Source organism: Macrotis lagotis, chromosome 5 (assembly GCF_037893015.1).
Source record: "Macrotis lagotis isolate mMagLag1 chromosome 5, bilby.v1.9.chrom.fasta, whole genome shotgun sequence".
Taxonomy (NCBI): domain Eukaryota; kingdom Metazoa; phylum Chordata; class Mammalia; order Peramelemorphia; family Peramelidae; genus Macrotis; species Macrotis lagotis.
Window position 1 is genome coordinate 226,571,463 of NC_133662.1, and position 23,206 is coordinate 226,594,668.

General features: G+C 37.9%; 2 protein-coding genes across 2 annotated transcripts; both read left to right on the top strand.

Annotated features, from left to right (window-relative positions):
• Positions 1 to 8,068: 8,068 nt before the first annotated feature.
• LOC141489492 (olfactory receptor 5V1-like) lies at positions 8,069 to 9,070 on the top strand. The gene has a single exon (XM_074190083.1). It carries the CDS (start codon positions 8,069 to 8,071, stop codon positions 9,068 to 9,070), a length of 1,002 nt encoding a protein of 333 aa, XP_074046184.1.
• A 3,023-nt stretch (positions 9,071 to 12,093) lies between these two features.
• On the top strand, positions 12,094 to 20,956 carry LOC141489494 (olfactory receptor 5V1-like). Its single transcript, XM_074190084.1, has 4 exons — positions 12,094 to 12,112; positions 17,347 to 17,450; positions 18,348 to 18,503; positions 19,979 to 20,956. Exons 1-4 carry the CDS (start codon positions 12,094 to 12,096, stop codon positions 20,954 to 20,956), a joined length of 1,257 nt encoding a protein of 418 aa, XP_074046185.1.
• The last annotated feature ends 2,250 nt before the right edge of the window (positions 20,957 to 23,206 follow it).

Genomic DNA, 23,206 nt, shown 5'->3' on the forward strand with positions numbered 1-23,206 from the left:
ATTTATCCTAATGACATCCCCCTACCATGTGATCTTCACAATCTAAACATATAAATTAATCTATAGAAAAAGCATATAATTCAATCAGAGACTACTTCTCCCCCTCCAGGATAAGGAATGTAGAAACATCTGGACTTCATTCCAGATAAGACAGGGTCAGTTTATGCTTTATATTTCAGTCAAGTAACATTAAGGTGCTTGTCAGGGAAGGAGGGCCAGAAGAGACATAACACATAGTTCAACTATTTCTAACCTATAATAGTCTACTGAAGAAATCTCAGACTTTATCCCATTCAGCTCTAAGCCTGAGTATGTCTGCTTTTTCCTTGGTTGACTGTGGCTGAAATGGCCCATGGGGCTCCAAGTATTCAACTTTCTCCACGCAAGATAGAGATAGCTTAATCTCCCCAAGAAGATTTAAGAGTTAACAGAGTACAACTTAACCCGAAGCAGCCCTCCTACAGACCTGATCAGAGGACATCAGGAGCCATGCCCAGGAACATACAGCATTGTCTGCCCCATTTGTCCTTGTCACATCTGTTTGATTAATGTTTCCCTTGTGTCTTATCTGAACATGAATGTGCCTCACCTATATGGCCCACCATTCACACTCCTGTATTTGCCTTCTTTCCCATTGGAAATCTGGGGAACTGTGGGAGAGTGTCCCCTGTTCTATGTGGACAGACTCTTTGGTCACTCATTTTGCTGAGTTGTTAAATTATATTTTCCTTGTTTTAAACTCCTATTTCCTCATGAAACAATCACATCAGTAAAGGATCATGAGCTCTATTGTGAAGTGAATGTTGACCCACACTCATGTTATCCTGGGGTAGCAGTCATGGAAGTGGAGAAATCCTGGAAGTATTTGTGTAATTGTAAGTGGGGTTGTACACTCCATGAGGGTAGACAACTTTGTCAATGATTAGTGTAGTTTCTTACTGATAGTAGACATTTTGAAAATCTTTATTGAATTACCTTGTAAGAGAGATCAAAAATGTTGCCAAGGGAATATGTCCAAAAAGACTTCAAAGAGAGAATTTTCAGGGTGTCTTTGCCCTAAAACATTCCAGGAATCTATTACCCTTGGGGAAAAATAAAGCCTCATTGTTGGAAGTACTAAAGAGGAACTAGGCCAATATTCAATAAAACAACCTCAGGGAAAATCCTGTTCTGGCCTTGAGGGACTGACGAGATAAATAGGAACAAATCATAGGAAAAAATAGGTTTATAACTTCAAACTTTTCAAGCTGATATCTCTCATCTCATACAAGAGTAATCCTAGAAGTGAGGCAAGAAATTAGAGCAGTCAACAGAGTAGTCCCTGGAAAGCCCAAGTCAACTCATCACAGGCAGCAGCTGATCAGCAGAAGCTCATTCCACCTCTGTTCCCAGACTAAAGCAGGAGCTTTTTGGTGTTTTGCTCATGAAATTAATTTTCTACCCATTCAAGAAATCACAATCCCTCCTTGATTTAAAAATAGTTTTTTTCACCATTTTTTTATTAAAGAAAAAAATTCCAAAGCAAAAGGTAAGTCCTATTTGTTTATTTAACATGAAACATCTCAATTGTTTTTTTCAGTTTCCTTAAATAATTTAATTCTTTATCTTAGGGAATCCCTGGGATGTTCTCACCAAAAGTGGAACCAAATAGTAATGGAGGCAATCATATTTATTCTCAGTAAGGTTTATATTAGGATTAAATAAGTCAGTCATTCTAGAGGGTAGGGCAGAATGATAGTGTCATTTGGTCAATGCATTCCATTATTCATAACTTTCATCAATAGAGTCTCCAAATTATTATTATTAGCATTATCAATACAATTATTATTATTATCATTATCATTATTATTATGAGAGCTTTCACTGATAGAAATTTTTACCAGGAAACACACATTATTCATGACCTATACTGCTGACTTTTGATAGGAAACCCACATCATAGCTTTCACTGCTTAAGGGATACATATTTATTACAGTTTTTACAAGAGAGATTCACAGCACATAATAATTATTATCTCATTTCATCCTCAGATCCACCTTGCAAGGTACGTGCTATTATTTTTACCATTTTAAGATGCAGAAACTAAGGTAAACAAAGTATAACTAAATTGCTCAGGATCACATAGGTAGCAAGTGCCAGACTATGAATTTGAACTCAGATGTTCCTGATTCCAGGCCTGGCACTCTATCCACTGGGAAACTTGGATGCCTTGCCGATACAGCAAAAGAATTATATCCAATAGAAAGAAATGAAATAAAAATAGTGGAGAATTCAAAGAGGACGAAACCTGAAAAAAAAAAAAAGTAGATCATCTGAAAACTGGAGGTCAATAGAGAGATGGAGAGGGGATTGAGGATACAAAGGATTGAGGAGAGGATAGCTTTGTGAGAGAGGCTTTGGGTGGAGACTTTTACAAGAAACTTATGAATGAGGAGAGAAAATTTGCAAGATAGAAGCTTGATAAGATTAAGGAAACTTTGCTTTGTTTTGTAAATTTGAATTTGATTCCCAATTTTGAATTGAGAAGACCTACACTCAGTGTAGGGGAAAAGAAAGAAAGGTGCATGAAAGAGAAAATTGTTACTGTAGTAAAATCTGGACAGAGGAGTTAGATAATAGGTTCAAAGGCAAGGGGAGAAGATTAGACATTTTTTTTAGACTGAAGAGTAAAGGAGCAGAAAATGAGGGAAATTCTTGAGAAGTATTAACAAAAGGGAGAATATAATTGACTGAAGAGTGAGTTGATAGTCTTCTTTGGGAAGGAGGCAGAATTGTAGAATTGAACGAGAAGGGCCCTCAGTGGCTATCTTGTACACAGAAAGAAGGTCCACTATTTTATACCCAGCAAGTGGCAAAATCACCATTTGGGAGAATGGGGTCATAGGAAGGTAAAAAATTGGAGCTGAGGATTTGGGAAAGAACATATGAAGTGAATGAGGTGAGTACTTTCAAGAATCAGGAATTGTAACTCAAGTTTTCAAAGGCTGAAATCATCAGCTTTAAATGGGAAGCAGTGAAATCAGATGGGGGGGGTTACACAGGGATGAATAGGTAGTTGTTAAAGTGAAGAATGTAAGGGAGTGAAGCAAAGTAAACAGGTGAAACCTTTAAAAGGCAGACCACATAGTCAAGGTTGTATATAGTTCTTTAAAAACCCATCATTTTTAGATGGATTGACTTGGGAGAATAGATATATTTCTGTAGACAATAGACTTTGATAAGGGCAAAGAATAGATTCACTGTGAGTGTCAGAGGAGAAATAGAAAGTTAGGAAAGGGCAATCATAATATAATTTCAAGATTGCAGATATTACATGTGGCAAAGTTCTAAATTGTTGAGATCTTGGATACACTCCCATTTCTAAAACTGCAAAGAGGATCAGTTTATTAGAGGAGTTATCATTAGTTCCCTGAAGTTGACAGCATCAAGGAGGAAGATGCTAAAAGAAGCACTGAGAAACATAAGAGAGAGACTTCAACAGTGGAGATGCCAATAAAAAGAATGGGCAGAATCTGATACTCTAAAGTTTTATATGATCCCATAGATAAGGAATGCCTTCCATGGTTACAGATTGCAATCCATCCTTGCCTGTTCATCCTGTGCTGCTTTTGTCTATGTCATCATGAAAGTATGAGTCTATCCAATATGATAGAAGTGATCCTGCTCTTCTGCTGACATCTGAGTGGAGGTACCCTTGGGGTACTCTAACTATCCACCTCTCATCCCTCACACATTTCTTATGACTTGTCTTTTACTTTCTGACAAATAATTCTTTGATAATGCTGTTTAAACCTTTTCTCTACCAGAGTTTCTTGTTGGTGCTATGCTGTAGCCAACTTACTATGCCCTTCTCCATTGATCTAGAAGTGATGTTTATTGATAGTGTTTAAAAGATGGGACTTTACTGTTAAGGAAAGCTTGAGGACAGTACACAGATCCTGGTCTATCTGAATTGTCTGATGTAGAATTATATACTACTCTACAGAATATCCATTCAGATTCATGTCAAAATAGGGACAATTGATAATCTTCATTCATTTTCTGTAATTAGTGACAATAACTAACATTTATATAGTACCAATATATATATCTCAATCCCCACAGCAGCCATGTGAGATTCATGCTGCCAACATTACTGTCCCAGGATTGTACATGAGGAAACAATCTCAGAGAAGGTGGATGATTTTCACAGTTGCGTTATGGTCACATAGGTTGTATCACTGACCTGCTCAAGGACAACCACAACTTGATTCCAGGTTTTCTGGCTTTAATTCAAGGACCCATGTGGGCTCCAGTTCTTCCCACATTTCTTGCCCTCTAACTCCCACTTCCATCAGGAGAGTAAATAACCTCGTATAATCCAATTGTGGAAACTCTGGTTGTTTAGGAAGTCTCTATAAAGAACTGAAGTATGCCTCTGTGATTAAGGTCATGTTCTAGTCTCGATTTTATGAGCTTGATTGTAACTGCTGAAGACCCATCTCTCAAAGCTGGCGGTTATAGAATATTATACCCCAACACAACTGGTTTCTTGAACAGATCTTTTGTAATGATAACTGCCTCTCTTCACCCTTTCATTTACCTTCTCTTATTTCTCTAATTCTTTTACTCTCTAAACCTTTTTTCCTTCTGTGTTTTTGGGTTCAAGGATACAGGAGAAGTGGAATCTTCACTGTGCCCCTCACATGCCCTCTCTGCCCTCTGATCTTGAGTCTGGTTCTTTCTCATTCTCCTTCCCCTACATAAGGTGATTGTGTTACTGTCCAATACACAATCCATAATCACAGAGTTGGGGTAACTACAAACTCTACTGCTCCCAGCTCTAAAGAATGGAGGGAAACACTGAGCAAAAGCAGTCCTTCAGAGGGGAATATGGGACTGAGCATATCCCTAAGAAGAGTAAAGACAAAATCAGTAACAGAGCATATAGAAGGAGAAGCAGAATAAGGTTCCATACCAAAGACTATCCAAATTTCTTTCCCAAATATTTCTCTTGGAGCCTTGAGGAATTCATTATTTATCAGTGGAATTATGAATTTTATCCATCATGTGTCTTGGGGTTTGAAGCCTCAGATTCTTGCTGCTGTTGTGTTTTCTGGAGATGATCCACTGCTTCCTTCAACTGATGCTTTGTTTTCTCTGCTCAAAAGTTCTGGTGGTATCATTTGTTGCATGGTGCTAGTTAGGATTTTTGACTTGTCATGATTTTCAGGGTAGCCTATATCTTTAAATGTTCTCATTACATCTTGACATCAAGATCAGTTTGTTTTACTTAAATGCAATTTATGTTTTAGTTATAGACAATCATGTATTCAGATTTTTCAATGGTTTTTGCATCCCTTTTTTGAGATTGTTTATACCTACAGTACATTTGCATTCCTCATCTCCTTTTTCCTCTTTCTCTTCTTGAAGAGATTTATCACTGAAGATTCCATACTCCAGATATTTAGGTTTCAGAGTCATTGCATAGATATATGTGAAGGTAAAGAAAAGAATGAAATTTGAGAGAGAGAGAGAGAGAGAGAGAGAAGTAATGAAAAGTAGGTTAAAGACAGACCTTTGAGGGATTCCTTCCTTTGAGGTCAGTAAAAGGGAAGAGAACTAGGAGAGTGTGAGAATTCTGAAGTCAGGTTGTGGAGAAGCAGCATTAAATACTGAAAAAAGGGACTGACCTTGGGGTCATAAGATCTGGTTCAGATCTGCTGCTTGCTGTATATCCTTGGACAAATTACTTAATTTCTCTGGGTACCAATTTCCTCCTCCATAAAATGAAGGAATTAGAATAGCAGGTCTCCCTATCCCATCAGATTCTAAATGTAGGCTCTTAGGAGCCTTTCTGAATAGAAATGTTCTGAATCATTCTCTATATGGGGTGTAAGCAGAATTGTTTTTTCCCTTTCTGGGAGAAGTCAATGAATTTGTCTCTTTCCTAGTTGAGGCTTACCAACTCCTAAATTGAAATCAGATGAACAAGATACTCTTGTATCTCCCAAGGTACCTCCCTAGGGAGTGTCTTGTCAATGGAATTTGGCCTGAATGAACCATGAGTTGGACCCAATGTGATTGCTGTTTTAAAAAGCTTGAGAACTATCTTAATAATCTTAGTCCAGTTTCTGTTCAGCCTCATCAGTGAGCTCATCTGCCTTCCCAATTATCTGTTCTTGATCTTTGTCTCTCATTTCAGATCCAGGTGGGATGAAGACAAATTTGTTTCCAGCAGTGGATGCTCCACTATGAACAATGGATAAAGGTCAGCCCTCTCTAACAATTCTGATGGATCTGTCTATGGTTTGAATTCATCTTCAATGAAGTGGATAAGATGATGCAATCAGTAGGGCTACATCACCTGAGCATTTGCATTTGATTTGCCATGAGATAGGTATCCTACAGTTATCTTATAGGTATCACCTAATCATATCTTTCAAAGAAACACAAGTATAAAACTGATGACATTCCATTATTCACTTCACTGAAGGAAGATCAAAGCCATCTGGGCTGGTTCAAGAACACAGGAATATGCTGCATTCCCAAGCAGGGAGGTCTGAGGGACAGTCCTGTGGTTCAAAAGGAAGCATAGTATCATTTCTCTTAATAAGTCACAAAAGAAAAGCAATCTCATTCTTTTATAACTGAATGGAATCATCTCCAGGTTATGAATGATTTTTGGTTATTTCCCCAAACTAAATCCACCTCAAAGAATGAATATTTGTCACCATCAAGGATGTTTCAAAACAATCCTCAAGTCTAAGGAAGCAATTCCCAAAGTGAAGTCCCCTGAAACTTTTGAATTATAATAGCAGCTTTGGTACAAGGAAGGAAACCACTTTGGATTAAGTGTCTGCTTTGTGTCAGCCATTGGGCTAAGGATTTTACATATTTTATCTCATTGTGAGCATTTGAATTCTCACAGCAACCCCACCATGTAAATGCTATTATTCTCCCATTTTGCAACTGAACAGACTCAATTAGAGGTTAAGGGACTTACCCAGGGTCACACAGCTAGAATGTTTTTTGAACTCAAGTCTTCCAGCATTTTTCAATTCTACCACCTAGACTTCACAAAATAGAAAGAAAATATAATGTATAAACCTAAAGATTCTCAAAGTGACTATTTTGAAGGGATTAACATCATCTGGCATGTAAGTTAAAAACCCAGTCCCATTGAAATTTGGCCTTATACATACATACAGAGTCAATTCTAGACAAAAGTTGCCAAGAAAGCAAATTAAGATTCACTTCCTTCTTTGCCTTCATTTCTCTCTTTGCTTCCCTCTTCTATTTTCTCCTCCGCTGACTCTTCCACCCTAAGTCATCATTTGTTAGTCTTGTGCTTGCCCCTTCTTCATCCCTTAGAGTAAGTATTTGCCAGAATTTTCCCTATGAAAATGAATTTAGCTTTGAGAAGAGATTTATGGGGGATGTGTTAGTGTAATGGCAAATTTATGTGTTTGGCTTTTATTCCACATGCCTCCATAATGGAAACCAAATATTCATGTCACATTGGGAGCCATGGGGGTGGGGGTGGGGGCCTGAAAACATTGTGACCTACCTAAGAGAGCTAAGGAACCTAGTTTGCATGGTGTTGGCGTGGAGTCAGATAGACTTTACCTCAAAATGACTTAGCTCTGCAACATTAGGATCACCCCAAGAAGCTAAGGAAGTAGTATGATAGAACTAGCTTTCTATTTTTGTCTTTGTATCCACAGTGCTGGCATTTAATAACTGTTTATTAGCTGATTGAAAGGATATCATACCTACAGAACCTTTGTAAAAAATAGCAGTCAGACCATCACTGAGCTCAGTGCAGAGGGGTCAATGAATATCAGTGAAGCAATCTAATGAGAGAGAGAGAACCCAACTCATAAGTTGAGAATTCCAGTCAAGCTAAGATTCCTCCTTGGATGTCTGTCCTTTTTATTCATGTGAGCATGTGTTTGTCCATCTTGGTCCTTCTTGTGTTCTTACTCTTCTGGGTTGATTACTTCCCAATTGATTCCTGTAGTCTATGGTTTAAGTGAAATTGGTGGGGTGAGGAAGAGGAGGTTAATTCTCTCCTTTCCCCAAACAATGATATCTTTTATTTTCATTTCAGCTGTGAAGGACATTGAAGAAATGGGAAACCAAACAGTTGTCACTGAATTTGTTTTCCTGGGGTTTTCCAACCAACCAGTACTACAGGGAGTGTTATTCACAATATTTTTAATTGTATACCTGGTAACTCTTCTGGGCAACTTTCTCATACTAACAGCAATCAGAATCAACCCTGCTCTTCATACTCCTATGTATTATTTCCTCAGCAACTTGTCCTTCCTGGACATCTGTTATACCTCTACCACTCTCCCCATCATGTTGGTGAACTTTTTCAGAGAGAAGAAGACTATTAGCTATGAAGGCTGCCTGTCCCAGGTCTTTTTCCTTGTAAGTTTTGCAGGTTGTGAGTGTGTCCTGTTGGCTGCAATGGCTTATGACAGATTTATAGCCATTTGTTATCCATTACGCTACTCAATTCTTATGAGTAAAAGGGTCTGTAACTATTTAGTAGCTGGATCCTGGTTGTGTGGGATAGTGGATTCTCTGGTACATACAGTGCTAGCAGCAACTCTCACTTTGTGTGGTCCAAACCAGATAAGCAATTTTTTCTGTGATGTCCCTCTGTTTCTAGAGCTCTCTTGCTCAGACACTTCACTCAATGAGGTCACACTCTATGTGGCCAGTGCCACCATTGGTCTAAGCCCCTGCCTCTTCACTGCTGTGTCCTATATGCTCATTATCTCTGCCATCTTGAAAATTCAGTCTGCTCAAGGGCGGCAAAAAGCCTTCTCCACCTGTGCTTCTCATATCACAGTGGTGGTCATCTATTATGGAACCATAAACTTCAACTATGATCGGCCCAGCACTGGCTTCTCCCTAAATGTGAATATCCTGGCCTCTGTCCTCTTCTGTATTTTTACCCCCCTGTTAAATCCTATCATCTACAGTCTGAGAAACAAGGAAGTCAAAATTGCATTAAGGAAACTATTTGAAGGGTATATTTTAACCAGTAATTCTCATGTGCAAATCAGTTCTTAAACTGGGATGCATGAAACTGGTTTTAAAAATATGTATTAATTATATTTTCAAAATAATTGGTTTCCTTTGAAATCCTATTATTTTATGCATATAAAAACATAATCTTCCCATTTTCTCATTTTTGTCTACAATCTTTATCTATCTATATATTCTTCTCTACTGTCTATGAACATGCCCCATTTATCTTCACCTGTAGATAACGCTTTATAACTCCATGGTTATCACCTAATATCTTTCCTCCTTTGTGACTAAACTGCTTGAGAAAACCTTCTAAAAATCAATGCCTCCATTTCCTCTCTCTAAATTCTCTAGAATTTGCCTTCTGATGTCATCTTTTTCTTTTTTAGTTTTTGCATGGTAATGGGGTTAAGTGGTTTGCCCAAGGCCACACAGCTGGGTAATTATTAAGTGTCTGAGGTCAGATTTGAATTCAGGTCCTCCTGACTCCAGGCTGGTGCTCCATCTTCTGCACCACCTAGCTGTCCCCTGATGTCATCTTTCAACTGAAACTACTCTCTGCAAAATTTTCTATGATCCTGTAATTGCTCAATATAATGGTTTTTTCTCAGTCCCAATCTGTAGCCTTTGCCACTATAGATCACTCTCTTTTCCTTAATACTTTCCCCTTACTAGAAGCATAAAATAGTAAATATTGGCAGAAATGTTCTTTATATGGTGAAGAAATTGAAGAATATGCTCATTCTACACAGAAAATCCAACAGAAATTTGAGAAGTCCAGATTCCAACCTATTGATTGCATTTACTTCATTGAGCCTACCTCCTGGTTCCCAGATCCCAGTAGCCTGGCAAATTTTGGTAGGAATTTAGTAACTACTTTCCTTTGTAGATTTGTGTGTTATATGAGACTCTGTTTTGTCTTATGCCAGACTTCACTAAAATGCATCAAAACCAAAATATTGGTTCAAAGAATAAGAGGTGAAAAAATAAAAACAGAAAAAAACAATCACAACCAATATAGCTACTCAAAAAGGAGAAGGAAAGGGGGGAAACCCTCAAACAGGAAGCAAAAGAGTTAAAACTGTCCTGCTCTTGATTTCCCAATGAAATAAAAGGGACACCCAGAGAACATCACAATAACTTTTAAGAAAGCCTCTGAAAATCTCCAAGAACTGCTCCATCAACAAGTACTTACCTAGCCATCTTTACTGATGCTTAACTGCTTCTAATCTGCAGTTTTCATTGTGCATATCTGTAACTTTTTCTATTAAGAGAAAGTTCCTATTCTGCTAATCAAAGAAAATATAATCAGCTGGCTCTCTCAATGGATGAAATAGACTTGTTCCTAATACATAATTCTTGGTGCATCCCAACTGTTGTTCACTTTTCAGAAATTTCTCTGACAAAACAGAATAAAGTTTGCCCCTCTATTGAATTCTTTCCCTCCCGTTTATTATTCTCAAAATAGGTAAGTGGCTCAAGAGTCAAAGCACTAGATCTGGAGTTAGGAAGACCTGGATTCAAATTCAGATTCAGACACTTCCTAGCTTTTTCCCTGTAGTTAGCATAACCTCTTTTATAAAGCATAAGGTCAAGCAAGTCATTTAACGTTTATCTTCCTCAGTTTCCTCATCTGTAAAATGGGGATAGTGTTAACACTACCTCAGGCCTATTGTGAAGATAAAATCAGATAATATTTGTAATGACCTTTTGCAAACTTTAAAAGTGCTATGTAAATGCTGGTTATTATCATTTCTATTGATGTCTATTCTGAATGTCCTGGATATTCCTTGCCACTCAAAATTTGATCACATTGGCCTCTAAGGTGGCTTTGTCTTTTGCTCCTTCTCTTAGCCTTTTTCCAATACTTACTTCACTTCTAAACAGAAGCCTAAAATCACCTCCTCTATGACATCTTCCTTCATCTGCCTAGATCTCAATAGCACTTTGTTTTATAAATGTCTGATAACTTGTTGTTCTACATATACATTTATTTGCGTGTAGAGAGCAAGTCACTGGGCCCATAGCTTTTTAGTTTGAAAAAATGAGAATGTTCAAAGCAGGCCCAATTCATCAAGATAGCCCATCCAGGTATAATAGGATAGAACCCTGGCTAGTTTGTTGGTCTTCATAACTGGGGCCATGATTAAGACAGAAAACTGGGGACGTTCCTATTTTGCTGTTAGAGGGGAAATTCTTGGACCTGCACAAGATGGACCACAGTGAAAGCATTTGGCAAGAATATTTTCATTAATCAAGAATGAAAACTGGAGGTTAGAAGGCAATCACATATCATTATAGTTTTGACCATAAATGATGCTGACTAGCAATCCAGCATTGTTATTCCCATGATCCATCAGGCAGCTTCTGGGAAACCTAATAGCCTTTGTATTCTGGAATACTGAGCTGAATAGAACAACACAATCACCTTAATGACGATTAGACCATCAAGAGAGGCTTGCAATTCTGTGTTGTTAAAAATTGTAAATATATAATGCTGATGATTAGACCATTGGGAGATAGTTACACACTTTCATCACAAAGTTAAACCAAAAATCACCACTCTAGGCTTATGCCCTGAATTGCTAGAATGTCAAGGTTCTTCTCTGATATGGAAGGGAAATACTTTCTAAGGACCACAAACTCCCATAGCATCCAGGACATTACCAGAAGTCCTGTTTTCTATTAGATCTGGACAATGAGTGATGATGGTTGAGAAGTATGTCTCTGTACATGTCATGCCATCATTCATTTGATGCCACGGTCTTCTATAATGAAGGACCACAATGGAATAGATTGTATGGATTATGATTTGGCTACTCAGGGAAGGTGTGAGCTCATGGAGAGGGAATACATAAAAGAAAAGGTCCAGCCAGGACCAGTGTGTATTCATGGAACAGAATTGTGATCATGAAAGTGGAAAGGGGTTGAAGCAGAGACTTTCTCATCCAACTCAGAAATTACACCAAAGAAAGGCTGCTTGAGGCAGAAACAATGAAGTTTTTAAAAGACCAATACTGTAAGCCTGAGTGCATCTGCTATCTCCTTGGCTGACTGTGGCCGAAATGGCCTATGGGGCTCCAAGTATTCAACTTTCTCCAAGCAGGTAGAGGTAGCTTAATCTCCCCAAGAGGACTTAAGAGTTAACAGAGAGCAACTTAAGCCCAAGCAGCCTTCCTACAGACCTGATCAGAGGATATCAGGAGCCATGCCCAGGAACAGACAGCATTGTCTGCCCCATTTGTCCTTGTCACATCTGTTTGATTAATGTTCCCCTTGTGTCTTATCTGAACATGAATGTGCCTCACCTATATGGCCCACCATTCACACTCCTGTATTTGCCTTCTGTCCCACTGGAAATCTGATGATTTGTGGGACCTGCTCTGTATGGGCAGACTCTTTGGTCACTTATTTTGCTGAGTGGTTGAATTATATTTTTTCTGTTTTGAACTACTATTTCTTCATGAAACAATCATATCAATAAAGGATCGTGTCCTCTATTGTGGTGTGAATGTTGACCCACACTCATGTTATCCTGGGGTAGCAGCCATGGGAGTAGAGAACTCCTGGAACTACTTGTATAATTGTAAGCTGATTGATTTGTAAACTCCATGAGGGTAGACAAGTCTGTCAGTGATTAGTGTAGTTTCTTACAATCTTTATTGTACTGATTTAAAATGCCAGAATTACCTAGTGAGAGAGATCAAAAATGTTGCCAAGGCAGTATGTCCTAAAAGACTTCAAAGAGAGAATTTTCAGGGTGTCTTTGCCCTAAAACATTCCAGGAATATATTACCCTTGGGGAAAAATAAAGCCTCATTGGTGGAAGCACTAAAGAGGAACTAGGCCAATATTCAAGAAAATAACCTTGGGGAGAAAATCCTGCTCTGGCCTCAAGGGACTGACCAGGTTAATAGGAACAAATCATAGGAAAAAAATAAGTTTATAACTTGGAACTTTTTTAGCTGATGTCTCTCATCTCACACAAGAGTAATCCCAAAGGTGAGGTAAGAAATTAGAGCAGGCAACAGAGTAGTCCCTGAAAAGCCCAAGTCAACTCACTGCAAGCACTGGGGAAGCAGCTGACCAATAGAGGCTCTATTCCACCTCTATTCTCATACAAAGCAGGAGCTTTTTTGGTGTTTTGCTCATGAAAGTAATTTTCTTCCCATTCAAAAAAATAACAATCCCTCCTTTGTGATTTACACATAGTTTCTTTCACTATTTTTTAATTAAAGAAAAATTCCAAAGCAAGAGGTAAGTCCTATTTGTTTATTTAACATGAAACATCTCAATTGTTTTTCTCAGTTTTCTAAAATAATTTAATTCTTCTTCTTAGGGAATCCATGGGAAAATGGATGTTCTCACCAAAAGTGGAACTAAGTGAGGGCAATCATGTTTACTCTCAGTAAGGTTTATATTAGGTTAAAAAAAAATCAGTCATTCTAGATGGTAGGGCAAAATGATGGTGTCATTAGATCAATGCTTTACATTATTCATAGCTTTCATAATTAGGGACTCCAAATAATAATAATTATTATTATTATTAGAGTTTTCACTGATAGAAATTTTTGCCAGAAAACTGGAAACCCACATCATAGCTTTCACTGCTTAAGAGATACATATTTATTATTTATTTTTTTAGTTTTATTTTTTGTAAGGCAAATGGGGTTAAGTGGCTTGCCCAAGGCCACACAGCTAGGTAATTATTAAGTGTCTGAGGCCTGACTTGAACTCAGGTACTGACTCCAGGGCCGGTGCTTTATCCACTATGCCACCTAGTCACCCCAGAGATACATATTTATTACAACTTTCACCAAGAGAGATCTCACAGCACATAACAATTATTATATCATTTCATCCTTAGATCCACCCTGCAAGGTAAATGCTATCATTTTCATCATTTTCAGTTGCAAAAATTGAGGTAAACAAAAAGTAATTAACTTGCTCAGGATCACATAGCTAACAAGTGCCTGAGGATGGATTTGAACTCAATTGTTCCTGATTCCAGGCCTGGCACTCTGTCCACTGGGAAACTTGGCTGCCTTGCCTATACAGCCAAAGAATTATATCCAGTGATATCCAATAGGAAGAAAGGAAATAAAAGCAGTGGAGAATTCAAAAAAGAGTTAAACCTGAAAAAAAAGGTAGATTATCTGAAAACTGGAGGTTGTGATTTTATGGATTGGTCTCAATAGACAGACAGCCATAGGGTTGAGGATACAAAAGATTGAGGAGAGGATAAATTTGTGAGAGAGGAATTTGGTGAAGACTTTTACAAGAAACTTATGAATGAGGAGAGAAAATTTGCAAGATAGAAGCTTGATAAGATTAAGGAAACTTTGTTTGCTTTGTTTTGTAAATTTGAATTTGATTCCCAATTTTGAATTAAGAAGACCTTACACATAGGGTAAGGAAAGGTACATGAAAGAGAGAATTGTTACTATAGTAAAAAATCTGGACCCAGGGTTTAGATAATGGACTCAAAGGCACAGAAAAAAGAATTAGACATTCCTTTTTTTTTTCAGAAAGAAGAGGAAAGGAGCAGAAAATGAGTAGAATTATTGAGAAGTATTAACAAAAGGGAGAATATAATTGACTGAAGAGTGATTTGATAGAGTCTTCTTTGGGAAGGAGGTAGAATTGTAGAATTGAAAGAGAAGGGACCTCAGTGACTATCTTGTACAATCCATACACAGAAAGAAGGTCCACTATTTTATACCCAGCAAGTGGCAAAATCACCATTTGGGACAATGAGGGTCAGAGGAAGGTAAGAAATTGGAGTTGAGAAAATGGGAAATAACATATGAAGTGAAGGTGAATACAGTCAATAATCAGGGATTATAACTCAAGTTTTCAAAGACTGAAATCATCAGCATTGGATGGGAAGCAGTGAAACCAGATATGAAGGGTTACACAGAGGTGAAGAATGTAAGAGAGTAAAGAAAAGTAACTAGTGAAACCTTCAAAAGGCAGATCACATAGTCACAGTTGTATATGGTTAATACGAAACCATCATGTCTTAGGTGAGTTGACTTGGGAGAATAGATATATGTCAAAGGACAATAGATTGTGATAAGGGCAAAGAATAGAGTGAGTGTCGGGGGAATGATAGAAAGTTAGGAAAGGATGATCATAATAGAATTTCAAAATTCCAGATATATTTGGCAAAGTTTCAAATTATTGAGGTCTTGCATTTCTAAAGCTGAAAAGAGGATCAGATTGCTAGAGAAGTTATCTATTGAAAGCAGTGGAGAGGAAGATGCTAAAAGAGACTTTGAGAAAAGTAAGAGAGAGCCTTGAAAGTTGGAGATGCCAGCAAAAAGAATGGACAGAATGTGGTACTCTATCCCATAGATAGGGAATGTCTTCCAGGGTTACAGATTGTAACCCATCCTTGCCTGCTCTCATCCTGTGCTGTTTTTGTCTATGTCATCATAAAAGCCTCAGTCTCCCAATATGATGGAAGTCATCCTGTTCTTCTGCTGACATCTGAGTAAAGGTATCTTTGGGGTACTCTAATTATCCACCTCTTATCCCTCACATATCTCTTATGTCTTGTCTTTTTCTTTCTGACAAGTAACTTTTTGATGATGCTGTTCACACCTTTTCTCAGACCTTCTCATTGGTGACATGCTATAACCTGCTTACCATGCCCTTCTCCATTGCTCTAGAAGTGATGCTTATCTTGAATTTATTGGAAGCAATGGTGCCATATAGCAACCCTAGTACAGTGATAGTGTTTAAAAGATGGGACTTTGCTGTTAGAGGAAGCTTGAGGTCTTTAGAAGTGTTTCACAATTCCCTAAATGCAGCCAAACGTATTCTATTCCTCCTTCTCAATTTGACACCAATTCTTATGTACTAGTAAAAAACTCTATAGAATGTCCATTTAGATTCATGTCACAATTGGAACAATACCTATTCTTCATCCATTTGGTCTTTTCTGTAATAATAACAACATTTGACATTTATGTAACACCAATATATGTTGTAATCCTCACTGTAGACCCATGAGGTCCATGCCATCAACGTTATTATCTGAATTTTGTACATGAGGAAACCGAGACTTTCTCAGTTCAGTTATGGTCACACAGGTTGTATCACTTTTCTTTTTTAAGTTGTATGGTCTTCTGATTCCAATTCAAGGACCCCTGGGAGCTAAAATTTTGGTCATGCTTCTTTCTTTCTAACTCCCACTTCCATCAAGAGAGGAAATAGCCTCATCATCCATTTGTGGAAAACTCTAGCTGTTAGGGAAATCTATATCGAACTGAAGTATGTCTTGCTAGGATTTGGGTCTAAGGATCTTGTTCTATTCTCTATATGATTTATGATTTCAGCTGCTGAATATCCAACCAGATCCATATATATATATATATATATATATATATATATATATATATAATCTTAGACCCAAGTATCCCTGATTTCTTGCACAGATCTACTGAAATGACTAAGTGCCTTCTTACACATTTTATTAATTTTCTTCTCTTGCTTCTCCAATTCTTTTACTCTCTAAACATTTTTCCTTCTATCTTTTGGGTTCAAGGAGACGGAAGTATCAGAATCTATGGCCAAATTTCATTGTTCCCCTCACCTTCTCTCTCTGTCATGGCCTCAAGCCTAGCTCCTTCTCATTCTTCTCTTTCTCCTGAACGAAGTGATTCAATAGGCAACTCACAGACCTGAATTTGGGTAACTGTAAGTCCTACTGCTCCCAGCTCAAAAGAACAGAGGTTTGTAACAGTAAGACAATCAAAAATTCTTAACATGAGAATATAGGAATGAAGGTCTGTTTCCTCTAAGAAAGGACATGGAATCAAATAAAGACAAAATCTATAATGGATTATACAGGATAAGAAGCAGAGTAAGATTCCAACCTAAGGGTTATCTAAATTTTTTTCCTTTACATTTGTACATATTTCTCTTGGAGACTTGCAGAATATTTTATTTGTTAATGAACATCATGGATCTTGAAGTTCAAAGCCTCAGATTGTTGTTGCTTTGTTGTTTTCTGGAGATGATCTATGAATTCCTTAAAATTATACTGTTTTCTGCATTCAAAAGTTTTGGCAGTATTATTTGTTGCATAATGGTGTTCAGGTCTTTTTGACTTACCATGTTTTTTAGTGTGGTCTATGATCCTTAAGTTGTCTCTTCAAATCTTGTCTTCAAAATCCATCTGTTTTACTTCTATGCAATTCATGTATGTCTTGATGCTATTGTTTTGTTAGATTTGGATGCTCTTTTTTCCATATTATCTTTCCCTCTAGTTGAATTCCTAAGGTATTATTCCCTCTTTTACTTCTTTATAGAGACTGACCACTGGAGATTCAGGATTCCAGATATGGGTTTCCGAATCACTTGCATAGACATAATTGAAGTCAAAGGACAGAATGAAATTTTCAAGGGAGAGAGGGTAGAGAGAGAAGAGAAATAGTTCAAAGATAGATCTTTGAAGGTCTTCAAGGTCAGTAAAGGGTTCAAAAGGAGTGTTTATAAAGGGAGAAGAACTAAGAAAATATAACAGCTCTAAAGCAAAAGTTTGGAGAAACAGCATGGAAAATGGAAAAGGGACTGACCCAGGGGTCAGAGGATCTAGGTTCAGATCTGCTGCTTGCTAACTGTGGTAGACAAATTAAACTCTGTGTACCCCTTTTCCTCCTGCATAGAATCATGAAATTAGACTAGTAGATCTTCAACTCTTGGCAGGTTGTACATGTAGACTTCTAGGAGACTTTCTAAATTAAAATGCTCTGAACCATTTTCCATATGGAGTATGATCAGAACTATTACTTCCCTTTCTGGGAGAAGAGATGAAAATGATCCATACCAAATTTTTAAACTGCAATCAGAGTGGACAAAATATTTCCCCATGGGACTTCACTTTAGGGTGTCTGGTTTTAAGAGAATTTGGCCTGAATGGATCATTATTTCCTAAATTTTTATATTCTCTTGAAGAACAAAGAAGCCACAGATTTAAAATGGTAGAGAACCACCCTTATGATCACCGTATAGCTTCTGGTCTGCCTCATAACTGAACTTACCTGCCCTCCCTTTAATTGATCTTTGTTTCTCATTTCAGATCTAGGTGGAATGAAGACAAATTTGTTTCCAGCTCAACTATGAGCTGGATAAATTTGTTACCAGCTCAACTATGAGCAATGGATAAAGATCAGCCCTTTCCAACATTTCTGATAGATCTGTCTAAGTTTGGATTTATCTCCAGTGAAGTGAATGAGATGATGAAGTGAGCAGGGTTGCATTACCTAAGCATTTGCATTTGATTTGCCATGAGGCAGTTTCCTTCCTATAGGACATCACCAAATTACATCTTCCAAAGAAGCACAAGTACAATACTAATGGCATTCCATTATTCACTCCAGTGAAAGAAGATGATGTGCATAGAACATCAAAGACAGCTGGGTTGGCTCAAGAACTTAGGAATGTGCCTGCATCCCCAATCATGGAGGTCTGAAAGATATTTGGTACTGTGGTTCAAAAGGATGCTTGCTATCATTTCCCTTCAGGGTCAGTTTATGAATCACAAAAGAAAATCAATCTCATTCTTTTACAACTGAATGTCATCACTTCCAGGCTATGAATGATATTCATTATTTCCCCAAACTAAATCTACCCTCAAAGAATGAAGATTTGTCACCCTCAACCTGGAGGTTCAGGGAGCAGTTCCTAAGGATAAGAACCCTAAATAAGGAAAGAAACAAGTTTTTATTAAGTATCTACTTGGTGCCAGCTGCACAGTTAAGGGCTTTACAGATTTTACTCATTGGATTCTCACAACAACCCTACCAGGTAAATGCCTTTATTGTTCCCTTTTAAAGCTGAATAAACTGAGTTAAAAAATAAGGGACTTTCTCAAAGTCACATAGCAAGAAAGCTTCTATACCCTAATTTGAATTCAGATTTTCCTGATAGTAGGCCCAGCACTTTATCTAATCTATCACCTAGGTGTTTTCAAATAAGAAATTTATAAAGTAGAAACCTAGAGATTTTCAAGGTGACTACTTTCAAGGAATGCACTCTATCTACCATGCTAAACTAACCCCACTGATGTTTGACCTTATACATGCAGAGTCAAATCTAGGCAAAAGCTGCCAAGGAGGTAAAGTTTGTAATCCCTTCCTGGATTCCTGTCTTTGCTTCCTTTCCTATTTTCTGCTCTGATGCATGTTCCACTGTAGATCACCATTTCATGATCTTGTGCCTATCCCTTCATTCATCCCTTGGAGTACATGTTTGTCACAGTTTCTCCTCTGAAAATGAGTTTTGAAGAGACTGGAAATCTTTAGCCTAGAGAAGAAATTTAGGGGGGACATGAGAGTGTAATAGCAGAAGTGTGTATTGACTCTTATTTCACATGCTTCCATAATGGAAACTAAGTATTCAGGTTACACTGGGGTCTCATCCAGGGAGTCTGGGAGGTTGTGACCTGCCTAAGGCAGCTAGATGATCTAATGGGTATAGTGTTGACTTGGAGTCAGGTAGACTGGAACTCAAATATGAACTCAGACACTCACTAGTTCTGTGTTTTTAGGGCCACACAGAAAGAAGTCAGAAAAAAAAGTTGTATGATTGAACTTTCCTTTTTTTTTTGTATTCCCAGTGGTTAGAACAATGCCTGATACTTAATAATTGTGTGTTGACTGACTGAAAGAATGTCACACCCACAGAGCCTTTGTATAAAATAATAGTCCATCACTCCAAACCCATGAGAATTCTAGTCAAGTCAAGGTTCATCTTTGGATGTCTCTCCTTTGGTATTCATGAATGTGTTTCTCCCACTTGGTCCTTCCTGTGCTCTCTTTGTTTTGGGTTAAGTACTTCTCATTGATTCTTGTAAGCAATAGTGTAGTAAAGTGCGGGTGAGGTAGAGGAAGGGATCAACTCTTGACACCCCAAATAGATATTTTCTATTTTTTTTTACAGTTATCAAGGACACTGAAAAAAATGGGAAACCAAACAATGGTCACTGAATTCATCTTCCTAGGGTTTTCCAATCATCCAGTACTGCAAGGATTGTTCTTCCTGATATTTTTAATTGTATACCTTGTGACTCTTGTGGGTAACCTTCTCATATTAACAGCAATCAGAATCAACCCTGTTCTTCATACTCCCATGTATTATTTCCTCAGCAACTTGTCCTTCCTGGACATCTGCTACACCTCCACCACGGTCCCCATCATGCTGGTGAACTTTTTCAGAGAGAAGAAGACCATTAGCTATGAAGGCTGCCTATCCCAGCTCTTCTTCCTTGTCACCTTTGCAGGTTCTGAGAGTGTCTTGTTGGCTGCCATGGCTTATGACAGATTTATAGCCATTTGCTATCCGTTACGTTACCCAGTTCTCATGAGCAATAAGGTCTGTGCCTACTTAGCAGCTGGATCCTGGCTGTGTGGGTTGGTAGATTCTTTGGCACACACAGGATTGATAGCAGCACTCACTTTGTGTGGTCCCAACCAAATAAATCATTTTTTCTGTGATATCCCCCTACTTCTGAAGCTCTCTTGCTCAGACACTTCAGTCAATGAGGTTGCTCTCTATGTGGCCAGTGCCACCATTGGTATGAGCCCCTGCCTCTTTACTGCTGTGTCCTATATGCTCATTATATCTGCCATCTTGAAAATCCAGTCTGCTCAAGGGCGGCAAAAAGCCTTTTCCACTTGTGCCTCTCACCTCACTGTGGTGGTTATCTACTATGGAACCATAAACTTCAACTATGACCGGCCCAGTGCAGGCTTCTCCTTAGATGTGGACATCTTGGCCTCTGTCCTCTTCTGTATTGTGACACCCATGTTAAATCCTATCATCTACAGCCTGAGAAACAAGGAAGTCAAAGTTGCCTTGAGAAAATTATGTGAAGGGTATATTTTACCCTGTGATTCTCGTGTTCAAATTAATTCTTAATCTGGGGTCCATGAACTTGGTTTAAAAAATGTATGTAGGGGCAGGTAGGTGGCACAGTGGATAGAGCACCGGCCCTGGAGTCAGGAGTACCTGAGTTCAAATCTGGCCTCAGACACTTAATAATTACCTAGCTGTGTGCCCTTGGGCAAACCACTTCACCCCATTGCCTTGCAAAAACTAAAAAACAAAAAAAAAATGTATATTAACCATATTTTTAATATAGTTGGTTTCCTTTATAAACCTATTATTTTATACATTTTAAAACTTTGTTCTTCCTATCACCCTTTCCTTTTCTATCTCTCCATTCTCTCATATTTATCTACAGTCATTATCTATTGTTTACTTCTCTGCTGCCTACAAACATACCCCATTTCTATTCAACTGCAAAAAACCTATATAACCCCTTAATTATCACCTAATATCTCTCCTCTCTTGTGATTCCCCTGCTTGAGAAAGCTTTTGAAAAATCAGTGCCTCCATTTCCTTTTCCTCTCTCAAAATTCTCTAGAATCTGCCTTCTGAACTCACCATTAAACTGAAACGGTTTTCTTCAAAGTTATCCATAATCCCCTAATTGCTGGATCTAATGAACTTTTCTCAATCCTTCTCTGTAGCCTTTGCCACTGTTGATTGTCCTCTTCTCCTTCAAACTTTCTTCTTACTAGGTTTTCCTGTCACTAGCCTTTCTTAATAACTCCTACCTATGTAATCCTTCCTTCTCATTCTACTTTACTAGAACTTTAATTAGGCCATGACCACTAAACTAAAAGATCTGGTCTTCTTGTCTAATATTTCTCTATCTAATATTTCACTTGATTTCGTAAGTTGTCATGGATTCAATCATCATCTTTGCTGTTGATGCTCAAAATCTATTTATCTATACTAAACTTCTCTGCTGACCTCCAGTGTCATAACTCTTTGTACCCGTTGGACATCTTGAACTGGATGTCCCATAGACATCTTAAACTTAACATGTCCAAAACCAAACTCAGCTTTCCCCATAAATCCTCCCTTCTCACTAAGTTCTCTTTATTATTGAGGCTATCTCCATCTTCCTATACCCAAGATCACATCTAGGTGTTTTTCATGACTCCTCATTCTTGAGAGCAAGGTTTGAGGTTTACTTTGTTTTTACCATTCTTTTGAGATCTCCCACCCTTAGCATGGAGCTAGGTCCATAATAAGTCATTAAGGAAGAAGCAACTTTAATCTTGATGTGTTTGGGAGAAGGAGACATCTTCTTAATAATTAGAATTTTTGAAAAGTGGAATGGGTTAAATAATTATAATATACAAAAACATAATAAATTTAATTTTCTAAAAGTACCAAAGTTATGGTCCTTACTAACTTGGTGTTTGTATATACCTAACACACTGTCCTATGAAATTTGCATTTTGAGGAGCTATATATCTAAGACATTATACATTTCATATCGTTATAGTTCTATAACACCACATCTTCTAATGAGCAGCATTTCCATATTTCTCTTTCATCTGGGAAATTAACATAAGTTGTTAATGTGCTTGTGAGCTCTGACTTCTTTCATGACACTTTCAGCTGATTTTTTTCCTAGTATATTTGCAGTAAAATATACCATCCAATTGCCTTTCTACCACTTGGCAAGCAATACATTATGAGCCTTTTAGCATCAGTGATGGGTCAAGACAGGCAACAAAGTAATTGGTTTAAATAGAGAAAGCCAGGAATGGGACCCAGGAATGGGACCAATAGTGAACATAATTGGATAAATTTAATAAGGCAGAAGAGGTGGGAAGGGAGGGAGAGATGAATGAAAAAGCATTTACCAAGACTTACTATGTTCATACATTTGCCTTAATCCTGGGGACAAATTAAAAAAGAAACATACTTCCTGCCCTCAAGGAGCTTGCATTCTAACTATGGAAGATAACATTTATAGGTAGACGTTAGCCAGGGGAAAAGGGGGCAGAAAGGGTTGGGAAATGTGTAATTATGTATGTGTCAGGTAGATAAGATGTCCTGGAGTAGATAACCTGATGGCTCAATACCCGTCACGGCAAAACAAGAAGAGAGGAAAAAAAGTTTTAAAGATGACTTGATATTCCTTCATGAATTCACGGGCAGTTAGGAAGCTCAGTGGATAGAGTTCCAGGCCTGGAGTCAGGAAATGTGAATGTGACTTCAGAAACTTATTAGTCATGTGAGCCTGGACAAGTCACTTAATGCTGTTTACCTCAATTTACTCATTTGTAAAAAGAGCTGGTGAAAGAA